At 45.5% G+C, this 20,408-nt stretch overlaps 1 protein-coding gene across 4 annotated transcripts in view; it reads left to right on the top strand.

Annotated features, from left to right (window-relative positions):
- Positions 1–20,408, top strand: part of IGSF3 (immunoglobulin superfamily member 3) — a 99,243-nt gene that overhangs the window by 36,525 nt on the left and 42,310 nt on the right. For all 4 annotated transcript variants that reach the window (XM_060300801.1, XM_030869166.2, XM_060300790.1 and 1 more), the window contains exon 3: positions 18,676–19,053. In XM_060300801.1, the coding sequence (XP_060156784.1) occupies positions 18,676–19,053 (378 nt within the window). The remainder of the gene's footprint in view (positions 1–18,675; positions 19,054–20,408) is intronic.

Consider the following 20,408-nt stretch of genomic DNA (forward strand, 5'->3'; position numbering starts at 1 on the left):
GTGTGAACCCTCCTTACTCTGTGGAGGCCTCAGCAAACGTTCAGAACCCGAATCCTGTCTGTCCAAGTTTCTCCAGGGCCTGGAGTGCCCGCTTGGCTGCCAGCAGGGATTGAGAAACGGCCCTGCGTGGGCTGTCGTGTCCTGGGCCCTGTGTAAACCAGTGGCAGCCTGCCTGTTAATGCCTGGACTTCTGCTTTCTCAGGATTTCTCCAACTGTCTGTCCCTCAGGTGCCTTCTCTGTGGTATCCCGGAAGGATGATTTTCATCACGGCTCATGGTATCTATTAATGCCGTGCAGAGGCATCCAGTGGGAAGAAGCAGGGGAGATGTGTTAGAGAGATCCACCTGGAATTGCAAGTTTAATAACTTGGAAAAAAAAGGAGTTTTAGGGAAGTGACTAAACAGCTTTAAAAGAATGGAGATGAGGTCAAACCTGTTCAACCAGGTCCTTGAGCAGTAGGTAGCTCAAATAGAAGGCGACTGATTAAACACGTGACACGTCGCACACTTGCTGGGCCACTTGGCCAGTGTGGCCCCTGCTCGTTTGGGCATCAGTTCCTCTCTCAGCCCCTTCCCTATTTCACATCAACCCCCTCCGCCGCTTATACAACCTCTGACTCATCTGCACCAGAGTGCTCACCCCTCTTGACTCCTTTCTGGGGGGCAGTGAGGAGGAAGGTGGTCTGAGAAATGACTTAGGAGCATTTGTCCTCGTTGCAGGAGTAATCCACGCAGAGTGCAGAGTGGTGGGAAAACACTAAGTGCAAAGAAAACAGTCATTTGTTACCTTACTGCCTTTTAGCATTCTCTTGTGTGTTCGCTCAGAACTTTCCCCACCGGTGTGTGTGTGTGTGGGTGTGGGTGTGGGTGTGGGGGGGGGGCTCTTTACAAAAACACGTTCAAACCCTTTTAGAGCCTTTTCCTCCTCTAACTTAGTAATGCGCTTTCAGCAGTGCTGGTGTTCATCAGTGTTTTTCTCTGTGATTTGTAATGGCTGCGTAGTATTTCACCTCACGGGGAAGTGCTGTAATTTACGTAACCGAGTCTCCCGGTGGACCTTTCCTTGCTCTGGGAATGCCCCAGGGGTGTGTTGCTCGTTCTTCTCCCTCCCTCTGGAAGGTTCCCGTACTCTGTGCCAGCACAACCCTCCACGTTCCAGTACTGTGTCCAGACTACTCCACCTCAGTTCTCTGCGCGGGGCTGCTGCAGAGTTAATCTCTGCCACCGTGGTTCTGTCTTCCGTGCCCGTGCCCCCCAGTAAGAACAGGCAGGGCCCACTGCCTATCACCTGTTCACAGTCATGCTCGAAGCATGTTCCTCTAATTGAATTGGGAAGAAAAGATTCAACCTCAGAGTTGCCCACAGAGGAGGGCAAAGAGCAAGAGACTGAACCACCAACAAGGAACGTCAAAGCTGAGAGATGAAGAAGGGCCACGGATTGCTATTCTGAGTAACACGTGCCTGGGAAAATCCCCAGAAGCCATGTCAGGACACTTGACTCTTAAGTTTTTGTTGAGTGTAGACGTTGGTACTTAATTATTACTGGCCACCCACACTCAAAGCAAAGTGGCCCCCAACTCGGGTGGTCCCTGCTGCCCTAAGTGGTTGTATGCCAGGTCATGGAGTACAGATGCCCAGCTGGTCAAGTCTGGCTGGACCTGGGTGGGCCCCCAAGTCTACAGCTTGGGAGGGCTGGTTAAGAGTTGCTCAATCATTGAGCTTGCTGTCTGGGTAATTTGCGCCAAGAGACAGAGCGGGGAGCTGCGGGTGAGTGCAGCGGCGACAGTAGGCACGTGTGTAGGCTGCGTTTTCGGAGCCCAGAAACTGAGGCCAAGGGCAGGAAGCACATCCCTGAAGGGTGGAGTGGAGCTGTCTGTGGGGAGGGGGCCTAGGTCATGCAGGTTTTCCAGTTCTGGGCCTTCCAGGGCTTCGCTGTGCTGTGGTTGTACTCTCGGGTTGCTCTGAACCTCCACTCTGAGTTGTACCCCCTTCTCCACCCTCCTCCCCGGCACACACTTGAGCTAGTCGAATGGGCTCAGCTTCCTGTGATTATCTGTTCACCGTCCAACAGGACAGCCCGCGTGTGTTGGAGATGGTTGCGGTCTAGGAGAACGGTCATCTCTGCTGCCCGCCCAGCTGCTGCCCTTACTGTCCTATGCAGCCAACCCCAGCTCCCAGAGCCACCTGCCCTTTCCCACAGGAAGCTGGCTGGGAACCTCTGGAACCAAATGCGGGTGTTCAGGGCTTTTCCTCACCTCAGGGAAGTGAGCACTGGGAGCCAGTGCCCTGCTGGAGTCATCGAACTCCTTCACCCATCCATCAGTAATGTTTACTGAAGTCTCTCCTAAGCCCAGTGCTGGGCTCTGCCCAGGGCCGCACAGAGAGAGACATAGTTGGTCACTGTCTGGTGACTCCAGCCCTGAGAGTCACTGCACGGCCGGGGGACCAGAGGAGAAGGCTCTGGGCAGGGGCCTTGGTTGGAGTTGAGAAGAGCATTTGTGTTTTGCACAAGGAGGCTTACTGGGTCGGAGCTGGAGGGGCTGCACCTGGAGTGGGAAACTGCTCTGAGGGCCCCTGCAGACAACCCGTTCAGAACTGGGCGCCCCTGGGCAGCAAGGCAGCCCCCACTTTCTAGCTCTGTGTCTCCGAGGCTTGGGTGCTGAGAGGCAGAAGCGGGGGGCGTGTGTCAAAGACCCCTTCACGTCAGGTCTTGTTCCTGATGTCACTGGGGAAGCCCCGGAAGGTCTTCTGCTTCCTTCTGCTGCCCAAAGAAGCCCTTTGAGATTGTTCAGGAAGGACCTGGGCTCAGTGGTCCTCTTCCTGATGGGACTGGCCAGCTTCCAGGAGAAAAAACAGGACGGCTGAGTGTGAGGGCAGCCGCGGAGGAGTTGTTCTGCCCCGTGTGCCGGGAGGGTGGGCAGACAGTAAAGAGACTGTTGTGAAGCCCAGCAGACACCTCTCGATCTGGCTCAGAATCTGGAGCAACCGAGACATCCTAGGTCCAGAAATGCAGCCTAAACGAGCAGCAGCGGCAACAGTCCTGAAATGTATGCTTGTGAGAAGGACCAAGGCATCTGCTGGTTCTGAGGGACGGTCCTTTTCTAGAACTCACTGTAAGCTTGTGGTTCCTGGGCCCCTGGACTTGGCAGGAACTGCTGTGACATGAGGCCGCCTTCTTACTAAAAAGAATCAGCCTGACACTCAGCCCACTTGTGTTATTTTTGAGACCGGATGGAAGGAAACAGTGGTCAGTAGATCTAGGGTAACTACAGCGAGAGCATTTACAGGCAAGTAATGTGATTCTTTTTATCTTAATTTTTTTCCCCTCTGGAAAACAGAAGGCAAATACAGGTACTTATATTCAATTATGATCATCTTCCATTGGATTTGCTGCCTTGAGTCCTGGTGGAGCTGGGAGACGGGTCCATCTCATAGCCATGGGCATGGTTGGCAGGGCTGCAGGACTCCCCCTTGGCTGCCTGTCCTTCCAGATGTTGCTTCCATGCCATTCCTGGTTTGGGGGTGAGGGGGAATACAGGTGAGGAATATTATGGGCTGGGTAGGACTCTGGAGTGTTATTCCTGCCTTTTCAGGGAAAGGAGTGGAGGGTAGTGGCAAGAGGTGAGTGCCAGGAGAGGAGGGGCTGAGGTGAAAGAGCAGGGAGGTGTGGTCTTTGGGTTGGTCCTCGTGCCAAGCACGTCATGGGATGAAAAGAGCCATGGACATCCTGGAAGTGCCCAGGTCTTCCCTATGGTTTAAATAGTGAAGGAGAGGAGAGCTGGAGGATTTCATAAATTCAGGTGAGAAAAGGACAAGAAATTGAAGGCATGTGAAAAGAGAAGGGCTTGTTTGTTATAGCCCCCACCCCCCCCAAAAAGAAAAAAGTAAACCTAAATATCCACCAATATGGGAATGAATAAAATGGGGTGTCGTCCTGTTGTGGAATACTATACAGCTGTATAAAAGGAAAGACCCAGAATTCTATTCAATCTCAAAAGTGTTGAGGAGGAAAACTAAGGAACATTTCTGTATGAAAGGATGATGTTTATGTTAAAAAATGCTGATCAATAGTGTATATTTTCAATGGCTTTATATATGTATAAATATATATTTACTATATATATATATATATATATATTTTTTTTTTTTTTTCCTTTTTTAAGTCAGGAGTGATCCATCCCTAAGTCTTAACTGTACCAATCTCTGGGGAAAGGAGGGGGAAGCAGGATTCTAGCTAGTAGTCAGAAGAGATTAAAAGCTTGTAATATTTTAACTAAAAATTTTTGTCTAAAGTATTAGAATGTTTAAAAAACTTTTGAAGTCATAGTTTAGCAGTCCTCTAAGGTGGCAGCTTCAACATCTAGTAATGAGTGAATTAGACAACAGCTCAGAAGCAGGGACCCAGCCCAGGGTCTTGGTAGCTAAACGTCCTGGGATGGTGGGGCACCTAGTGACTCAGCGGACATCATGGAGATCAAAGTCAGTTTGGGACGAAGTGATTCACTTGTTTGCAGCCCTCTTTGCTGGTTCTGGAGCTGGTAGTCACACCTTAGAAGTAGCATCAATAATTTAACGTTTATTCATCATTGTCTCTAGAACATCTCTTTTAGGTACCACTGGAGATTTAAACTAAAAAAAGAATGAAGGATTAAATGAGTGATATTTTTGTCCTTGAACTTAAAACCAGGTCAGGCCCTCATCTTGTCTCACCTGACTGTTAATTTGGTCTCCCTGCTTCCAGTCTTGCCCTCTACTCTGTCCTCCCCCTGCCACTCGAGTGATGATTCAGAAACACAAAACCTGACCTGTCTCCCACTTGCCTCTTCTCAGCTGCCCTGGTCCCAGAGGAGGGGTTTGATTTTATTTGCATGACTTTCAGTGCCCTTTCCCACCTGGCACTGACGTGCCCCCCAGTCACGTGACAAAAGAGACCTTGGCAAACTTCTTGCTAATAATCCTGGGACATAGTACAATGTTTTCACATGGCATGTACCTCACCTTGCTTCCTTCAAGACCCAGTTCAGATGTTACTGCCTCTGTGAAGCCTCTTTGTCCTTACTTTCTCCTTTTGAGGGGTCTTAACCTTGCACTTTGCACCTCACTGCCATCACATCCCGTTGTATAGTATTAATTAGTTATGAGTATTTCTTTGGGAATTGTCAACTTAGGATCAAACTACGTCTTATTCATCTCTCCTTCATGGTTTCTGTGCTGGTCTCCTTCATATAATAGGTATTCAGAAAATGTTGGCTGAAAGTATAACACATGTTCTAGTTACATTTGTTGTGTAACATTGTTTCACAACTCAGTGACTTAAAATAACCATTTTATTAGGCTCACAGCATCTGTGGGTTGGAAATTTGGGCAGGCACTGGCAGGGGTGGCTTCTCTCTGCTCTGCAATGTCGGGGGCCTCGGCTTGGAGGATCCCAAGGCTGGGAGGCGGCTCACAGCTCAGGCCTGGAATCATGAAGGCTGGTTCCTGCCCTTGGCTGGCTACTGATGGCGAGCTCTACTGGGGCTGTGGACTGGAGCGCCCTCTCCATGTCTTGGACTCCCTCACAGCATGGCAGCCTCAGGACTTCTTCCATGTTGGCATCAAGTTGCAGAGTGGAAGCCGCATTGCTTTTTATGGCCGAGCCTTGAAAGTCACACCATGTCACAAACCTGCCCAGATTCAAAGGGAAGGGTATAAACTCCATCTCTTGGTCACAGTGCAGAGGAGCATGTGGGACAGGAGATATTGTTACTGCCATGTTTGGAAAATACAAACTGCCGTGGCTGGTGTGTGGGAGAGATTAGTTGCACAGCTATAACTAACACTTACAACTACTGCTACAACTACAGTTGCTAGCTTAATGCATACTGAGCACTTATGGTGGGCCAGGTCCTAAGGGTTTTAACTCATTTAATCCTTCAATAATACTGTGAAGATTATATTACTTTACAGATAAGGATGCTGGGTCACAGAGAGGTTAAGTGACCAGCCAGGGTCTCCAGCTACTGCCTGTGCTGTGAGAGGTCAGAGAGAGAGAAGCTTCCAGAATTAGCTCCATCCTTCAGGTCTGCTGCTGTGTTGTGCCACTGCATGGCTATTTCAAGGGATGTTTTTGATGGCAGTAAGGACCTGGGTGCAGGTCTTTGTGCTCGTGGTCTGGGGAAGCTGAACCATGAGCTGTCCTGGCTCTGTGGCTCCCCCGTGTGTGTGTGGACCTTGGTCAGGCTGCCTCTGGAAGGCAGTGACATTGACCTAACGGGGCCTTCCTTGTTAAGGTGTTTTCCATAGTGTGGGTGTCTCCAGCCTGGCTTCGTTGACACATTAATACACATAACTTACTGTCCCTGATTGGGACCCAGCAACTGCTGGCTCTTGGTGGTAAGGGCCAAGCTCCGTGTCTGTCTGTCCCCTGACCCAGAAAGGGATCCAGTGAGGACTCGTTTTAGCTCATGCCCCTTCTTGTCCTCCCTTGGCTGAAGGCTAAAATGTGAGAAACCCCAGCCTTGTCACTGGAGTGGCCTTCCTGACTGCTCTCTTGGGAGCCTTTCCGTTCTGTGAGGCCCTGAGGTGGCCTGGTTTCCACCCCATGGCTGGTCTGTTTGGCATTTTTAACATGAGACCTTGCACACTCCCCATCATCGTCTTCAGGACCAAGTTGGCAAGGAAACCCAGGTTTATCATCACTCATCACTGATATTCACCAGGCACCTTCAGTATGAGCCACAGACTAAGAAAACGATTAGCCATGTTCTTTGTCATGGAGAAAGTGACGTAACCTGAAAAACCATTTCCTCCTCGGGTAAATGTGGCTATGATGAAATCAACCTCATTTACTGTGAGGATTAAATGAGATGACGCGGGCAGAGTATGCCTGACACGCTAAGGTGCTAATCATTATCCTCCTTCACCTTCATTTTAAACATATACTTGCTTATTTTTAAAAATGGTAAAATAGAGGAAAGGAAAAGAGAGAGGGAAAAATCATTCACCATTCAGATTCAGCCCAGTACCATTAATGTTTTGTTTGGTTATTTTTCTAGGTGCAGTATATATTTTTTTAACATAAATTTACTGTGTGTGCAGTTTTTCATTTTTAACTGAAATTCAAACGTTAATCTTGTCTTTCATGCTTTTGTACTTAACAAAGATTTTTTCCTGGTTTTGGATTAGTATCTCACGTTGGTAGAAACAAGATGAAATTTAAAATTTTTCATTTGGTGACTTTCACAGTATTATTTGATCTCTAGGATTACCTCTGAGATTGATATATAGTGCATTTACATTATTCCCATTTTACAGATTAAGAAATATACTAGTGGGGCCGAGGCACATGCAGAATTCCTAACAACTGTGTGCTGTTTGAGCTCTGAGGATTATAGAGGTCACAACTGGAACAGGAGATGTGGAATGGTGAGCTAGATCCTTCTGACACTTTGACATGCTCACTTATGCATCTTGAACTCAGAAATTGGATCCCGTGCTTAGAGATGTGTGTCCCTGCGCCCAGGCATGTTCAAAAAATGCGTGGGAAGCTGGCTTTCACAGGCGCAGCCACACCTCCCTGCTCACTAACTCCTGAATCACATTGCCTCTAGCCAGGTTGTCTAGGACTCAGCACGAAGGAAAAAGTGGGAGCAAACTTGGACAAGCAATAGCTTGAAAAACTAGTTAAGTGATATCATGTGTTTATGGATTACAGACTGCCAAAACTAATCTAAAAGGATGTAGCCTTTCCCACTGACCATTTATTGTCTAAACCAGTGATTCTTAATCTTTTTTTCTGGGTCTTGAATCTCTTTATCTTTTGAAGTTCATGGACTTTTTTTCTAGAAGAACACACACAAGTGCATGTAATATAATTTTTCTTTCAATCTTAGGACCCACAGGTGTCTATATTAGATACATGTTGGTACAAAACAAATTACTCCAACACTTAAGACTAAAAGAACAGTAAATTCTTCTCAATTTTATTGCACATGTAAAACTGCTCTTAAAATAAAAATTGTCCTAAAATAAAAATCTTGATGGGAGAAACTGTGTTCTGCTAAACCAGTAGTTATTGCAATTGTGAGTATAATTCTTAAAGCAAAACAAAACAAAAAAACCCAAAACCAAACCAAAAAAACAACAGTTAACATTTATTATCTCTCACAGTTTCTGTGGATCAGGAATTCAAGAGCATCTTAACCGTGAAACTCTGACACTGGGGCTCCCAGGGGGGTTCAGTCAAGATGTCATTTGGGGCTGCAGTCGTCTGAAGGCTTGGCAAGGGCTGGAGGAAGGAGCTCCTAGGAGGCTTAGTTATACGCTGGTTGTCGGCACTAGGCTTCACGTGGACCTGGTCACAGGGCTGCTTTGATGTCCTCATGACATGGCATTTGGCTTTCCTCAGGGTATGTGATCCCAGAGAGCACGGTGAAAACCCCAGTGTTTTTTTATGACCAACTTTGGAAATCACACTCCATCATTTCTGCATTTCCTTTTGGTCACACAGGTCAGCTGTATTCAGTACCTAGGGCAAGGTATGGGGGGGTAGCTTCCAGGCCCTCTCCAGGTGTGCCACCCTCCCAGCACATCGACCTGGAAGTTCTAATCCTGTCATTTAGGGTTTTTATCTGGGGCTGGAGGGCGGGGTGTTATTACATAGGCACGATTGATTAAATCATTGGCCATTGGGGATTAAGCTCAACTTCCAACCCCTTTCTCCTCCCTGGACTTCAGAGGGTGGGGCTGAACATTCCAGCCCTCTCTTGAAAATATCTAAGGGCCTACCTTGAATGACCTCATTAGCAACAACTTCTGTATGGTCAGAGTCCCCTTGTGAATAACAAAAGACTCTATAACTAAGGAAATTCCCGGAGTTTTAGGAGCTGTGGGCCAGGAACTAGGGGACAAAGACCAAATATATAGTCTTTCTTGTTACTTGGGCTTGGCTGCTTGCTGCTTGAAAGGCAATACAAGAGACACATGTTGGCTGGAAAGGAAAGGTTGCTCTATTCAGGAGGCTGGCCAAACCCAGCTCCAAGATTCTGCTTGACCCTGAAAGGGAGAATCATTTGCGGAGGGGGTCAGAGTCTTCGTTATCTTCCACTGTTTGCAGACTTTCTTTTGATTGGTTGGTGGTGAAGTAACAGGCCAGTGCTCCAGGAATCTTGTGCTCAGCCTGAAGTTACCATCCTCCACCTGGGTGGGGACCTTAGTACCTGCAGAAGAACTCAAAGGTATTGTTGATGTTTTTCTCCTTGAGGAGGAACCAGGACCCTGCCCCACGGCTGCTCCTCCTCAGTTCCTGCATTCCTTAATCACTTGCCATTCTATTACCCAGTATTTTCTTTCTCGTCCTTTTCTTTCTTTGTTTTTTTAAGAGTCTCTTTTCTTATTTTAAAGAATTTTTTTTGAGATATCATTGACATTTAACATTATATTAGTGTCAAGTGTACAACATAATGATTCGGTATTGTATATGTTGTGAAATTGTTACTGAACCAAACTCAGGTCTACTTCCTTGATGCACACAGCAAAGCCAATCTGCTGACACTGGGTTGTGGTGAAGGAAGGTACAGCGTTTATTGCAGGCGCCTAATGCGCAAAAGACCCAAACTCCCCAATGGTTTGTTTGTTTGTTTGTTTGCGGTACACAGGCCTCTCACTGCTGTGGCCTCTCCCGTTGCGGAGACTCCGGACGTGCAGGCTCAGGGGCCGTGGCTCACGGGCCCAGCCGCTCCGCGGCGTGTGGGATCCTCCCGGACCGGGGCACGAACCCGTGTCCCCCGCATTGGCTCACGAACCTGTGTTCTGCGCATCGGCAGGCAGACTCTCAACCACTGCGCCACCAGGGAAGCCCGGTAGTACTATTTTTTAATTTTTTTGAGGAACCTCATTATTGTTTTCCATAGCGGCTGCATCAATTTATATTCCCACCAACGGAGCACAGAGATGCCCTTTTCTCCACATCCTCACCAACACTTGTTTTTTCTTGTCTTTTTGATAATAGCCATTCTAATACATGTAGGCTGATGCCTCATTGTGATTTTAAGTTGCATTTCCCTGACGATGTTGAGCATCTTTTCGCGTGTCTATTGGCCATTTGTGTATCTTCTTTGGAAAAAAACATCTGTTCAGATCCTCTGCCCACTTTTTAATCAGATTGTTTCTTTGCTGTTGAGTTGTATGAGTTCTTTATAAGGACTTTATTTTCTTTAGAGCAGTTTTGGTTTTTCAGTAAGATTGAGAGGAAGATACAGAGATTTTCCATATACCTTTAGTCCCCACACATTCATAAATTGCCCCATTATCAACATCACTCATCAGAGTGGTACGTTTCTTAACCAAGAATGAACCTGTATTAAAACATCATAATCACCCAAAGTCCATAGTTGACCTCAGGGTTCACTCTTGGTGTTATACATTCTGTGGGTTTGGACAAATGTATAATGAACGACATATATCCATCATTGTATTGATAGTATCATACAGAGTATTTTCACTGCCCTAAAAATACTTTGTGCTCTCCGTGTTCACATCCCTGCCCTCACAACCACTGATCTTTATGGAGACTGATTTGTCTCCATAGTTTTGCTTTTTTCAGAATGTTGTTTACTTGGAATCATACAGTGTGTAGCATTTTCTGATCGGCTTCTTTCACTTAATAATATGTATTTTCAAGTTCCTCCGTGTCCTTTCATGGCTTGATAGCCCATTTCTTTTCACTGCTGAATAATATTCCATTGTCTGGATGTATCACAGTTTATGTATCCATTCACTTACTGAAGGACATCTCATTTGCTTCCAAGTTTTGGCAGATATGAAGAGAGCCGCTGTACATATCCATGTGTAGGTGTTTGTGTAGACAGAAGTTTTCAATTGCTTTGTGTAAATACCAAGGAGTGCAATTGCTGAATTGTTTGGTAGGAATATGGTTACTTTTACAAGATACCACAAGACTGTCCCTCAGAGCATTAGTACCATTTTGCATTTCTGTTGCAGGAAGGGAGACCCCTTCCAGGGCCCGAGAGCGGGCTCTTGTCTAACTCTCGGAAATGAGTTGTCCGAGGAGACACACGTGCTGACAAAGCAGGAGACTTTATTGGCAAGGGGCGCCTGGGCGGAGGGCAGGAGGGTAAGGGAACCCAGGAGGACTGCTCTGCCACGTGGCTCACAGTCTCAGGTTTTATGGTGATGGGATTAGTTTCCAGGTTGTTTCTAGCCAATCATTCTGACTCAGCGTCCTTCCCGGTGGCATGCACGTCACTCAGCCAAGATGGATTCCAGCGAGGAGGATTCTGGGAGGTTGGTAGGACATGTGGACTGGCGTCTTCTCTCTCCTTTTGACCTTTCCCGAATTCTTCCGGTTGTTGGTGGCTTGTTAGTTATGTGTTCCTTACCAGATCTTCTGTTGTAAGATAACTCATGCAAATTGTTACTGTCTTTGCCTGGCCAGGGTGGGCGGTTTCAGTCAGTGCTTCCCCTGACATGTCCACCAGCAGTGAATGAGCATTCCTGTTGCTCTGCATCCTCACCAGCATTTGGTGTTGTCAGCATTCCAAATTTTGGTCATTCTACTAGGTGTGTAGTAGTATCTCATTTTTGCTTTAATTTGCATTTCCCTGATGATGTATGATGTGGAGGGAGCATCCTTTCATATGCTTACTTGCCATCTGTATATCTTCTTTGGTGAGGTGTCTGTTAAGGTCTTTGGCCCATCTTTTAATCAGGTTTTTTTTTTTTCTTTGTTTTAGGAGTTCATTTTATGTTTTACAGTACAGTTCATTATCAGATGTGTCTTTTACAAGTATTTTCTCCCAGTCTGTGGCTTGTCTTCTAATTCTCTTGATATTGGCTTTTGCAGAGCAGACGTTTTAAATTTTAATGAAGGCCAACTTATCATTTATTGCTTTCATGGATAATGCCTTTGGGACTAGGGCTGAAAGGACATCACCATACCCAAGGTTATCTGGGTTTTCTCCTATGTTATCTTTTAGGAGTTTTTAATTAATTTATTTATTTATGGTTGCATTGGGTCTTCGTTGCTGCACGCGGGCTTTCTCTAGTTGCAGCGAGTGGGGGCCACTCTTCATTGCGGTGCGTGGGCTTCTCAATGCGGTGGCTTCTCTTGTTGCGGAGCACGGGCTCTAGGCATGCGGGTTCAGTAGTTGTGGCATGTGGGCTCAGTAGTTGTGACTCATGGGCTCCAGAGCACAGGCTCAGTAGTTGTGGCGCACGGGCCCAGTTGCTTCACGGCATGTGGGATCTTCACGGACCAGGGCTCAAACCCATGTCCCCTGCATTGGCAGGCAGGTTCTTAACCGCTGCGCCACCAGGGAAGTCCACTCTTAGGAGTTTTATAGTTTTGCATTTTACAATTAGGTCTGTGATCTATTTTGAGTTAATTTTTGTGAAGAGTGTAAGGTTTGTGTCTAGATTCATTTTTTTTTTATGTGAGTGTCTAGTAGTTTGAACACCATTTGTTGAAGAGACTGTCTTTACTCCACTGTTTTTCCTTTGACCTGTGTCAGAGATCAGTTGACTCTATTTATGATGCTAATGTAAATGGTATTGTGCTTTTACTCTTAGATTCTATTTACTCATTATTGGTATATAGGAAAGCAGTTGACTTTTGTACATTAACCTCTTGTATCCTGCAGTCTTGCTGTAATCTCTTAGTTCAGGAGTTTCTTTGTCAATAAAAACTTTTTTATTTTTACATAGGCAATCATGTCACCTGCAAACAAAGACAGTTTTATGTCTTCCTTCCCAATATATATACCTTTTAAGTCTTTTTCTTGCCTTACTGAAAAGGAATGGTGAGAAGGGACATCTTTGCATTGTTCCTGATCTTAGTGGGAAAGCTTTGAGTTTCTCACCATTAAGTGTGATGTTAGCTATAGGTTTTTTGTAGGTAGTCTTTATCAAGTTGAGGAAGTTCTATTCTGTTCCTAGTTTACTGTGAGTTTTCTTAATGATTGGGTGTTGAATTTTTTTTTTTTTTTTTTTTTTTGCAGTACGTGGGCCTCTCACTGCTGTGGCCTCTCCCGTTGCGGAGCACAGGCTCCGGACGCGCAGGCTCAGCGGCCATGGCTCACGGGCCCAGCCGCTCCGCGGCATGTGGGATCTTCCCAGACCGGGGCACGAACCCGTGTCCCCTGCATCGGCAGGCAGACTCTCAACCACTGCGCCACCAGGGAAGCCCTGGGTGTTGAATTTTGTCAAATACTTTTTCTGCATCTGTTGATATGACCATGTGGTTTTTCTTTTTTAGTTTGATGTGATATGTTATAATACATTGATTGATTTTCGAATGTTGAACAACTACACCTGGGATGAATCTCATTTGGTTCTGGTATATAATTCTTTTTATATTTTTTGGATTCAATTTGCTAATATTTTGTTGAGAATTTTTGCACCTATGTTCATGAGAAATATTTGTCTGTAGTTTTCTTATAATGCCTTTGTTGATTTTGGTATTAGGGTAATGCTGGCCTGATAGAATGAGTTAGGAGGGGGTATTCCCTCTGTTTCCATCCTATGAAAGAGATTGTAGAGAATTGGTATAATTTCTTCCTTCAATGTTTGGTAGAATTCGCCAGTGACCCCATCTGGGCCTGGTGCTTTCTGTTTTGGACGGTTATTAATTATTGATTCAGTGTCTTTAATAGGTATAGACCTATTGAGATCATCTTTGCTTCTTGTGTGAGTTTTTGCGGATTGTATATTTCAAGGAATTGGTCCATTTCATCTAGGTTATCAAATTTGTGATCATACAGTTGTTCATAGGATTTCTTTATTATTCTTTTAATTTCCATAGAATCTTATAATTTCCTCTCTTTCATTTTGGATATTAATAACTTGTACCCTCTTTTTTTCTTTGTTAACCTGGCTACAGGCTTATTGGTTTTATTGATATTTTCAAAAAAACAGCTTTTGGTTTCATTGACTTTTCTCTGTTGATTTTCTGTTTTTAATTTCATTGATTTCTACCCTAATTCTTATTTCTTCTGCTTACTTTGGATTTACTTTACTCCTCCTTTCCTAATTTCCTAAGGTAGAAACTTAGATTATTGACTTAAGATTTTTATTCTTTTCTAATTCAATGCTATAAATTTTCCTCTAAACACTGCTTTCCCTGCATATCATAGGTTTTGCTAAGTCATATTTTAATTTTCATTTATTGATAGTTTAAAAGTATTTTTTTAAATTTCTCTTGAGATTTTCTTCTGTGACCCGTGTGTTATTTAGAGGTGTGTTGTTTAATCTCCACATATTTTGGTATTTTCCAGTTATCTTTCTATTATTGATTTCTAGTTTAATTCCATTTTGGTCTACCAGCAGATATTTTATGATTTCTGTATTCTAAAATTTGTTAAGGGGTATTTTATGGCCCAGAATGTGGTCTGTGTTGGTGAATGTTCCATGTGAGCATGAGAAGAATGGGTATTCTACTGTCGTTGGATGAAATAGTCTGTAGATGTCTATTGTATCCAGTTCATTGAAGGTGTTGTTGAGTTCAGCTATGTTCTTATGGATTTACTGCTTGCTGATTCTGTCCATTTCTGAGAGAGAGGTGTTGACATCATCAACCATGCTAGTGGATTCATCTTTTTTTCCTTGCAGTTCTATCAGTTTTTGCCTCATGTAGTTTGATGCTCTGTTGTTATGTGCATATGCAGTAAGACCTGTTATGTCTTCTTGGAGAATTGACTCCTTTAATCATTATGTAATGTCCTTCTTCATTCCTGATAATTTTCCTTACTTTGAAGTCTGTCTAAAATTAATATAGCCACTCCAGCTCTTTTGATTAGTGTTAACATGGTATATTTTTCTCCATTCATTTACTTTTAATGTTTGTCTTTATGTTTAAAGTGGGTTTCTTGTAGACAAGATATAGTTGGGTAGTGTTTTTAATCCACTCTGACAATCTGTCTTTTAATTGGTACGTTTAGACCATTGACATTCAAAGTGATTATTGATATAGTTGGATTAATATCTACCATATTCATTACTATTTTTTGTTGCCCTTGTTTTTTGTTCCTATTTTTATCTCCCACTCTTTTTATGTCTTTTGTGTCTAGTCCTTTTTATACAGTTATATATAATACTTGGATCATTTTAATTTAGAGAAGTGATAACTTACTTATTGCAAAACAAAGAGTACAGAAATGTCTAAAGTAAAAAATGTTATTTTTGATCCCTGCCCAGAGGAACCTTCTAGTGTAGGCTGAGAGGGAAGATGGAAGGGACAGTGGAGTCAGGAGATGCGTTGGCCAGGGTCGGGGCTCTTTTTTTTTTTTCTTTGCGTTATGGGGGCCTCTCACTGTTGTGGCCTCTCCCGTTGCGGAGCACAGGCTCCGGACGCGCAGGCCCAGCGGCCATGGCCCACGGGCCCAGCCGCTCCGCGGCACTTGGGATCCTCCCGGACTGGGGCACAAACCCGTGTCCCCTGCATCGGCAGGCGGACTCTCAACCACTGCGCCACCAGGGAAGCCCGGGGCTCTGTCTTTTTGAAGGTAGCAGCATCTAGGAAAATGAGATCCGGACAACAGGGGCAGTGCCAGGAGAAGGAAATGGGGAATGTGGGGTATAGAATGGGAATTAAACTGTTGAGAAGAAAAAGTTAATTTCTATTTCTATGTTAAGGTCCACTTCCTAAGAGCAGCATTATTTTTAAGGGTCAGAGGCCCTTTGTGGGGTCGGAAGGGAATGCAGAAGATATTTAATAAGCAGGTGCAGCTGAATGTGTATGGTTAAAGTACAGTCTCGTATCTATTTATTCATTTATTTGTCATGACTGCTTCTAACCGGCTTCCGACTCGGACAAGTTGTTTTGACCCTGATGCCCTGGCTCATTCAGGCCACTTAACACTGTTTACCTTTCATGGGAATGATGTGTATGATCCTCCGATCTAGTGCTTTTGTAAGGTCTGTAAATAGAATGCAGTCTAGGTGAGCTCAGTATTGCATCATCATAGCCAGTATCTGATGGGCCTCAGCTGCTTTCTTCTGCCCATTCACTAGAGGAGAATAAAACTTTCTTGACCCAAATCAGCAAAGGGAGGAGCTCAAAGCTGTTGAGAGTCTTAAACCAGGATCTGGTCTTTAATTTGGGCACCTGGCTGGCACTCTGTCGATAAAGACATCTCGACACTGCTCTGCATTAGAGTTTTTAAAACTCCTAATGCCCAGGCTTCTGCACACCAGACCAGTTACATGGGGTGGAGCCCGGGCCCTGCTAGTTTTTAAAGCTCTCCAGGTGATCCCAGTGTGGGTCTAAGGTTGAGAAGTAGTGCCCTAACAAAGATGCTGGCTGGCCCTGACCTGCTTGCAGCCTTCTTTGCAGCGGGTGGGGCGTGGTTGTGGCTGTTTTGTCGTAGAACATTGAAATGCAGGGAGACCTAAAAGTTATGAATGTAGTTACATTGTTTTCAAAGTTCTGCGTCTCTGGAGTACTGCAAACATTTGGTTCAAGTGTCATTATATACATATCTATATATTTTTAAATTGTTGTAGGACACATAGTAAAAATGTTACACACAAAATTTTAACATACTGAAAATAACTAATGAGCTGTCTTCTCCATGACCTTCAATATAGTTGTGAATGCTGTTAACCAGAATGTATCACGTCAATTCACGTACCACGTCCATCTGTTGATTTGCCACCTCTCCCCACCCCCCTTTTCACTTTCCTTGCTTCTGCTGCTTAAGCCAAGGTGGGGTTCCCTGTAAAATTTTGTTTGGGAGAAAAGGTTGTGCACGAATGAAAGTTTATAAGCCACAGGCCTTTCCTTGTAGCCTCTGTTTTAGATTAGATCAGCTTGCTTTGAGGCTCAGGCATCCCCCGGGCTGGGCTTAGAGCTGCATCCTGCTAGGATTTGAGCTGTCCCGGCTGTTCCCCAGCTGGATCCATTGCAGATAAGTTTAAGCTGGGGCAGCTGTGATGGCCTTTTGGCGGGAGAGTGGGAGAAGCTTTCATGGGAGTGGGAGTGGGCTGCAGCTGTGGGTGGAGGTGGGTGACCCCACACATGGTGTCATCGTCAAGAGGCCATTGGCGTGTCCTTAAGGGCTCCCTGGCCCAAATCCTGGCCTCTCTGGGTCCAGAGCCACAGAGTATTCCAGCCAGGAGGGGCCCTAGCTAGCAGCTCTTTCTTGAGGACTAATTATGGGCTAGGCCCCATGCTAGGGGCTTTATATATGTTATCTAATTAAGTCTTTTGATAACTCTGCGAGGCACACATGATTATCCCTATCTTACAGATGAGAAAACTGAAGCTTGGAGAGGTTAAGTAACTTATCCAAGGTCACAACTAATCTAATAAGTGACAAAGCCAGCATTGGCACACGTGCTAGACCACTCCAAAGCCTTCTTAGAAATCATTTTGTGGATGAAGAGATCAAGGTACAAGAGAGGAAAAGCGGCTTGTCCAAGATAGCACAGCCAGCTCCAGTTCCTGGCAAAGCTGTGACTAGCCCTCCCCTGCTCTTTCTGCCACAGTGCTGTGCGCCCCCTGCTGTCAAGGGGAAGGCCACAGGGGTGTGCCCCCCTCCCACCTTCTCAGTGGCTCAGGCAGAATCAGTTGTGCTGGCATGGAATGAGTAAGCAAACTCACTCTATTTCCCGCCCCTGAGTCTGCGAGCGGAGACCATGTTAAGAACATGGAGAAGGCAGGCAGAGGCCAGGCGGAGACGCATATCCCAGCCAGAGGGTGGGGCGGCCGGTGGTGAATCAGAGCTCAGTCTCCAGAGCAGCCCGACTTCCTTGTTACGGGGGGCGCCGTCAGTCGCCCCCATCGGCGGCGTGTGGGCATCTGGGTGTCAGGGATGTGCGTCAGCCCTTCCCATTCCTGTTCATGTGGACTCCGAACAGCGGCCTGCAGGAGCTCAGCTTTGCCTCCGCATATGGAGGAAAGAGGGTGTAACGAATGCTCTACCTAGTGTCATGGGAGTAGCTACCTCTTGCAAATAAGGGTGCAGCACCAAAGAAAGGGCCCAGGACTCCCTCCTCCCAGCCCTCTAATCAAGAAAGGAGCATTTATTTAGTTTCAGCCAGATTGCAAGGCAGTTGGTTTTATTTGTTTTCCTCTGAATTTGTGCCAAGGATTCAACTTTCCTGCTCATTTTATTAAAAACTTTATAAAAGGGGCTTCCCTGGTGGCGCAGTGGTTGAGAGTCCGCCTGCCGATGCAGGGGATGCGGGTTCGTGCCCCGGTCCGGGAGGATCCCACATGCCGTGGAGAGGCTGGGCCCGTGAGCCATGGCCGCTGGGCCTGCACGTCCGGAGCCTGTGCTCCACAACGGGAGAGGCCACAGCAGTGAGAGGCCCGCGTACCGCAAAAAAAAAAAAAAAAAAAAAAAAAAAAAACTTTATAAAGGGCATTAATAAATAGATATAAAACTGCCGCATAAATGACAGAGGGACTAAATGAAATTCCCAAGAGTCAGCCATTGAATAAGTAACAGAACCATGTCCTTGCGTGATCAAATTCCCATATATGCAAATTAGAGACAGTGCTTTACCACAGTGTTTTAATTAATATTTATAAATCAAAGAGCACCCCAGAAAGGGCCAGTAAGCTACTTATATTATTACCATGTCACACGAATAACAAAACCTTTGAACATTGCTGCCTGCTTTGCATTTTGGTCTGAGAAGTAAGTGAGCCTGTTGTGTGTGTCTCCCCCACAGGGGTAGTGTCAGCACAGCGGCAAGTCGCCGTCCAGGAAGGACCCTTGTACCGCACAGAGGGCTCCCACATCACCATCTGGTGCAACGTCAGTGGCTACCAGGGGCCTTCTGAGCAGAATTTCCAGTGGTCCATTTACCTGCCTTCCGCCCCTGAGCGCGAGGTCCAGATCGTCAGCACCATGGACTCTTCCTTCCCTTACGCCATCTATACCCAGCGTGTCCGCAGCGGGAAGATCTACGTGGAGAGGGTCCAGGGGAACTCGGCTTTATTGCATATCACCGATCTCCAGGCCCGGGATGCTGGGGAGTATGAATGCCACACGCCCAACACCGATGAGCGATACTTCGGGAGTTACAGTGCCAAGATGAACCTCATGGGTAAGGAGATAACTGTGTTCACATGGCTGCTGTTCTGTCTGAGTGTCATAGTCAGTGTGAGCTGCTATCATAAATTATCATAGACTGCACTGGGTGCTTAAACAACAAGCATTTATTTCCCAGTTCGGGAGGCTGGAAGTCCCAGATCAGGGTGCCAGCATGGTTAGTACTGGTGAGAGCCCTCTTCAGGGTTGCGGAGTACTGACTTCTTGTTGTCTCCTTACATGGCAGGAAGGGAAGGAGAAAGCTGTCTGGGGTCCGTTTATAAGGGCACTAATCCCAGGGACTTTCCTGGAGGTCCAGTGGTTAAGACTCTACGCTTCCACTGCAGCGGGCACGGGTTCAATCCCCACTCTGGGACCTAGGACCCTGCATGCAGTGTGGTGCAGCCAAAGAAAAAGGTGGGGGGCACTAATCCCATTCATGAGGGCTTCACCCTCATGACCTAATCGCCTCCCCAAAGCCTCATCTCCAGATACCATCACACTGGGGATTAGGTTTCAGCACAGGAATTTGGGGGGGAACATAAACATTCAATCCATAACACTGAGTCACTTCTTTTATAGTGCAGTTTTATTTGACTTTAAAAGGAGAATCCAAAGCTCCCCAAATATTTTAGAGGTCAACAGGTAGCATAAGTGAACCAGGTTTGTGTGTTCACTTGTAAATAGTAGAAAGCTGAAGCTAAAACTTAAAGAAGATCTAATGCAGATGTTAAGAATTTCAGAGAAGGTCAACTGACCCTCAAGCTGGTGAAAGGGGATATAAAAATATAAGGCAAGGACATTTGTGGTTGATAAGCTGAAGAACTGATGAGGAACACTAAGCAGGTGACATCAGCTGGAAGAGAGGCCAAACCTCTAAGAAACTATGGGCCTTTGTTTTTTTTAAATTTAATTAATTTATTTTTTATACAGCAGGTTCTTATTAGTTACCTATTTTATACGTATTAGTGTATACATGTCAATCCTAATCTCCCAATTCATCACACCACCACCACCGCCCCTCCTGCCACTTTCCCCCCTTGGTGTCCATACGTTTGTTCTCTACATCTGTGCCTCTATTTCTGCCCTGCAAACTGGTTCATCTGTACCATTTTTCTAGGTTCCACATATATGCGTTAATATACATATTAACGCATATTTGTTTTTCTCTTTCTGACTTACTTCACTCTTACTTACAGTCTCTAGATCCATCCACGTCTCAACAAAAGACCCAATTTCTTTCCTTTTTATGGCTGAGTAATATTCCATTGTATATATCTACCACATCTTTTTTATTCATTCGTCTGTCGCTGGGCGTTTAGGTTGCTTCCATGACCTGGCTATTGTAAATAGTGCTGCAATGAACATTGG

Source organism: Globicephala melas, chromosome 1, assembly GCF_963455315.2.
Source record: "Globicephala melas chromosome 1, mGloMel1.2, whole genome shotgun sequence".
Lineage (NCBI taxonomy): Eukaryota > Metazoa > Chordata > Mammalia > Artiodactyla > Delphinidae > Globicephala > Globicephala melas.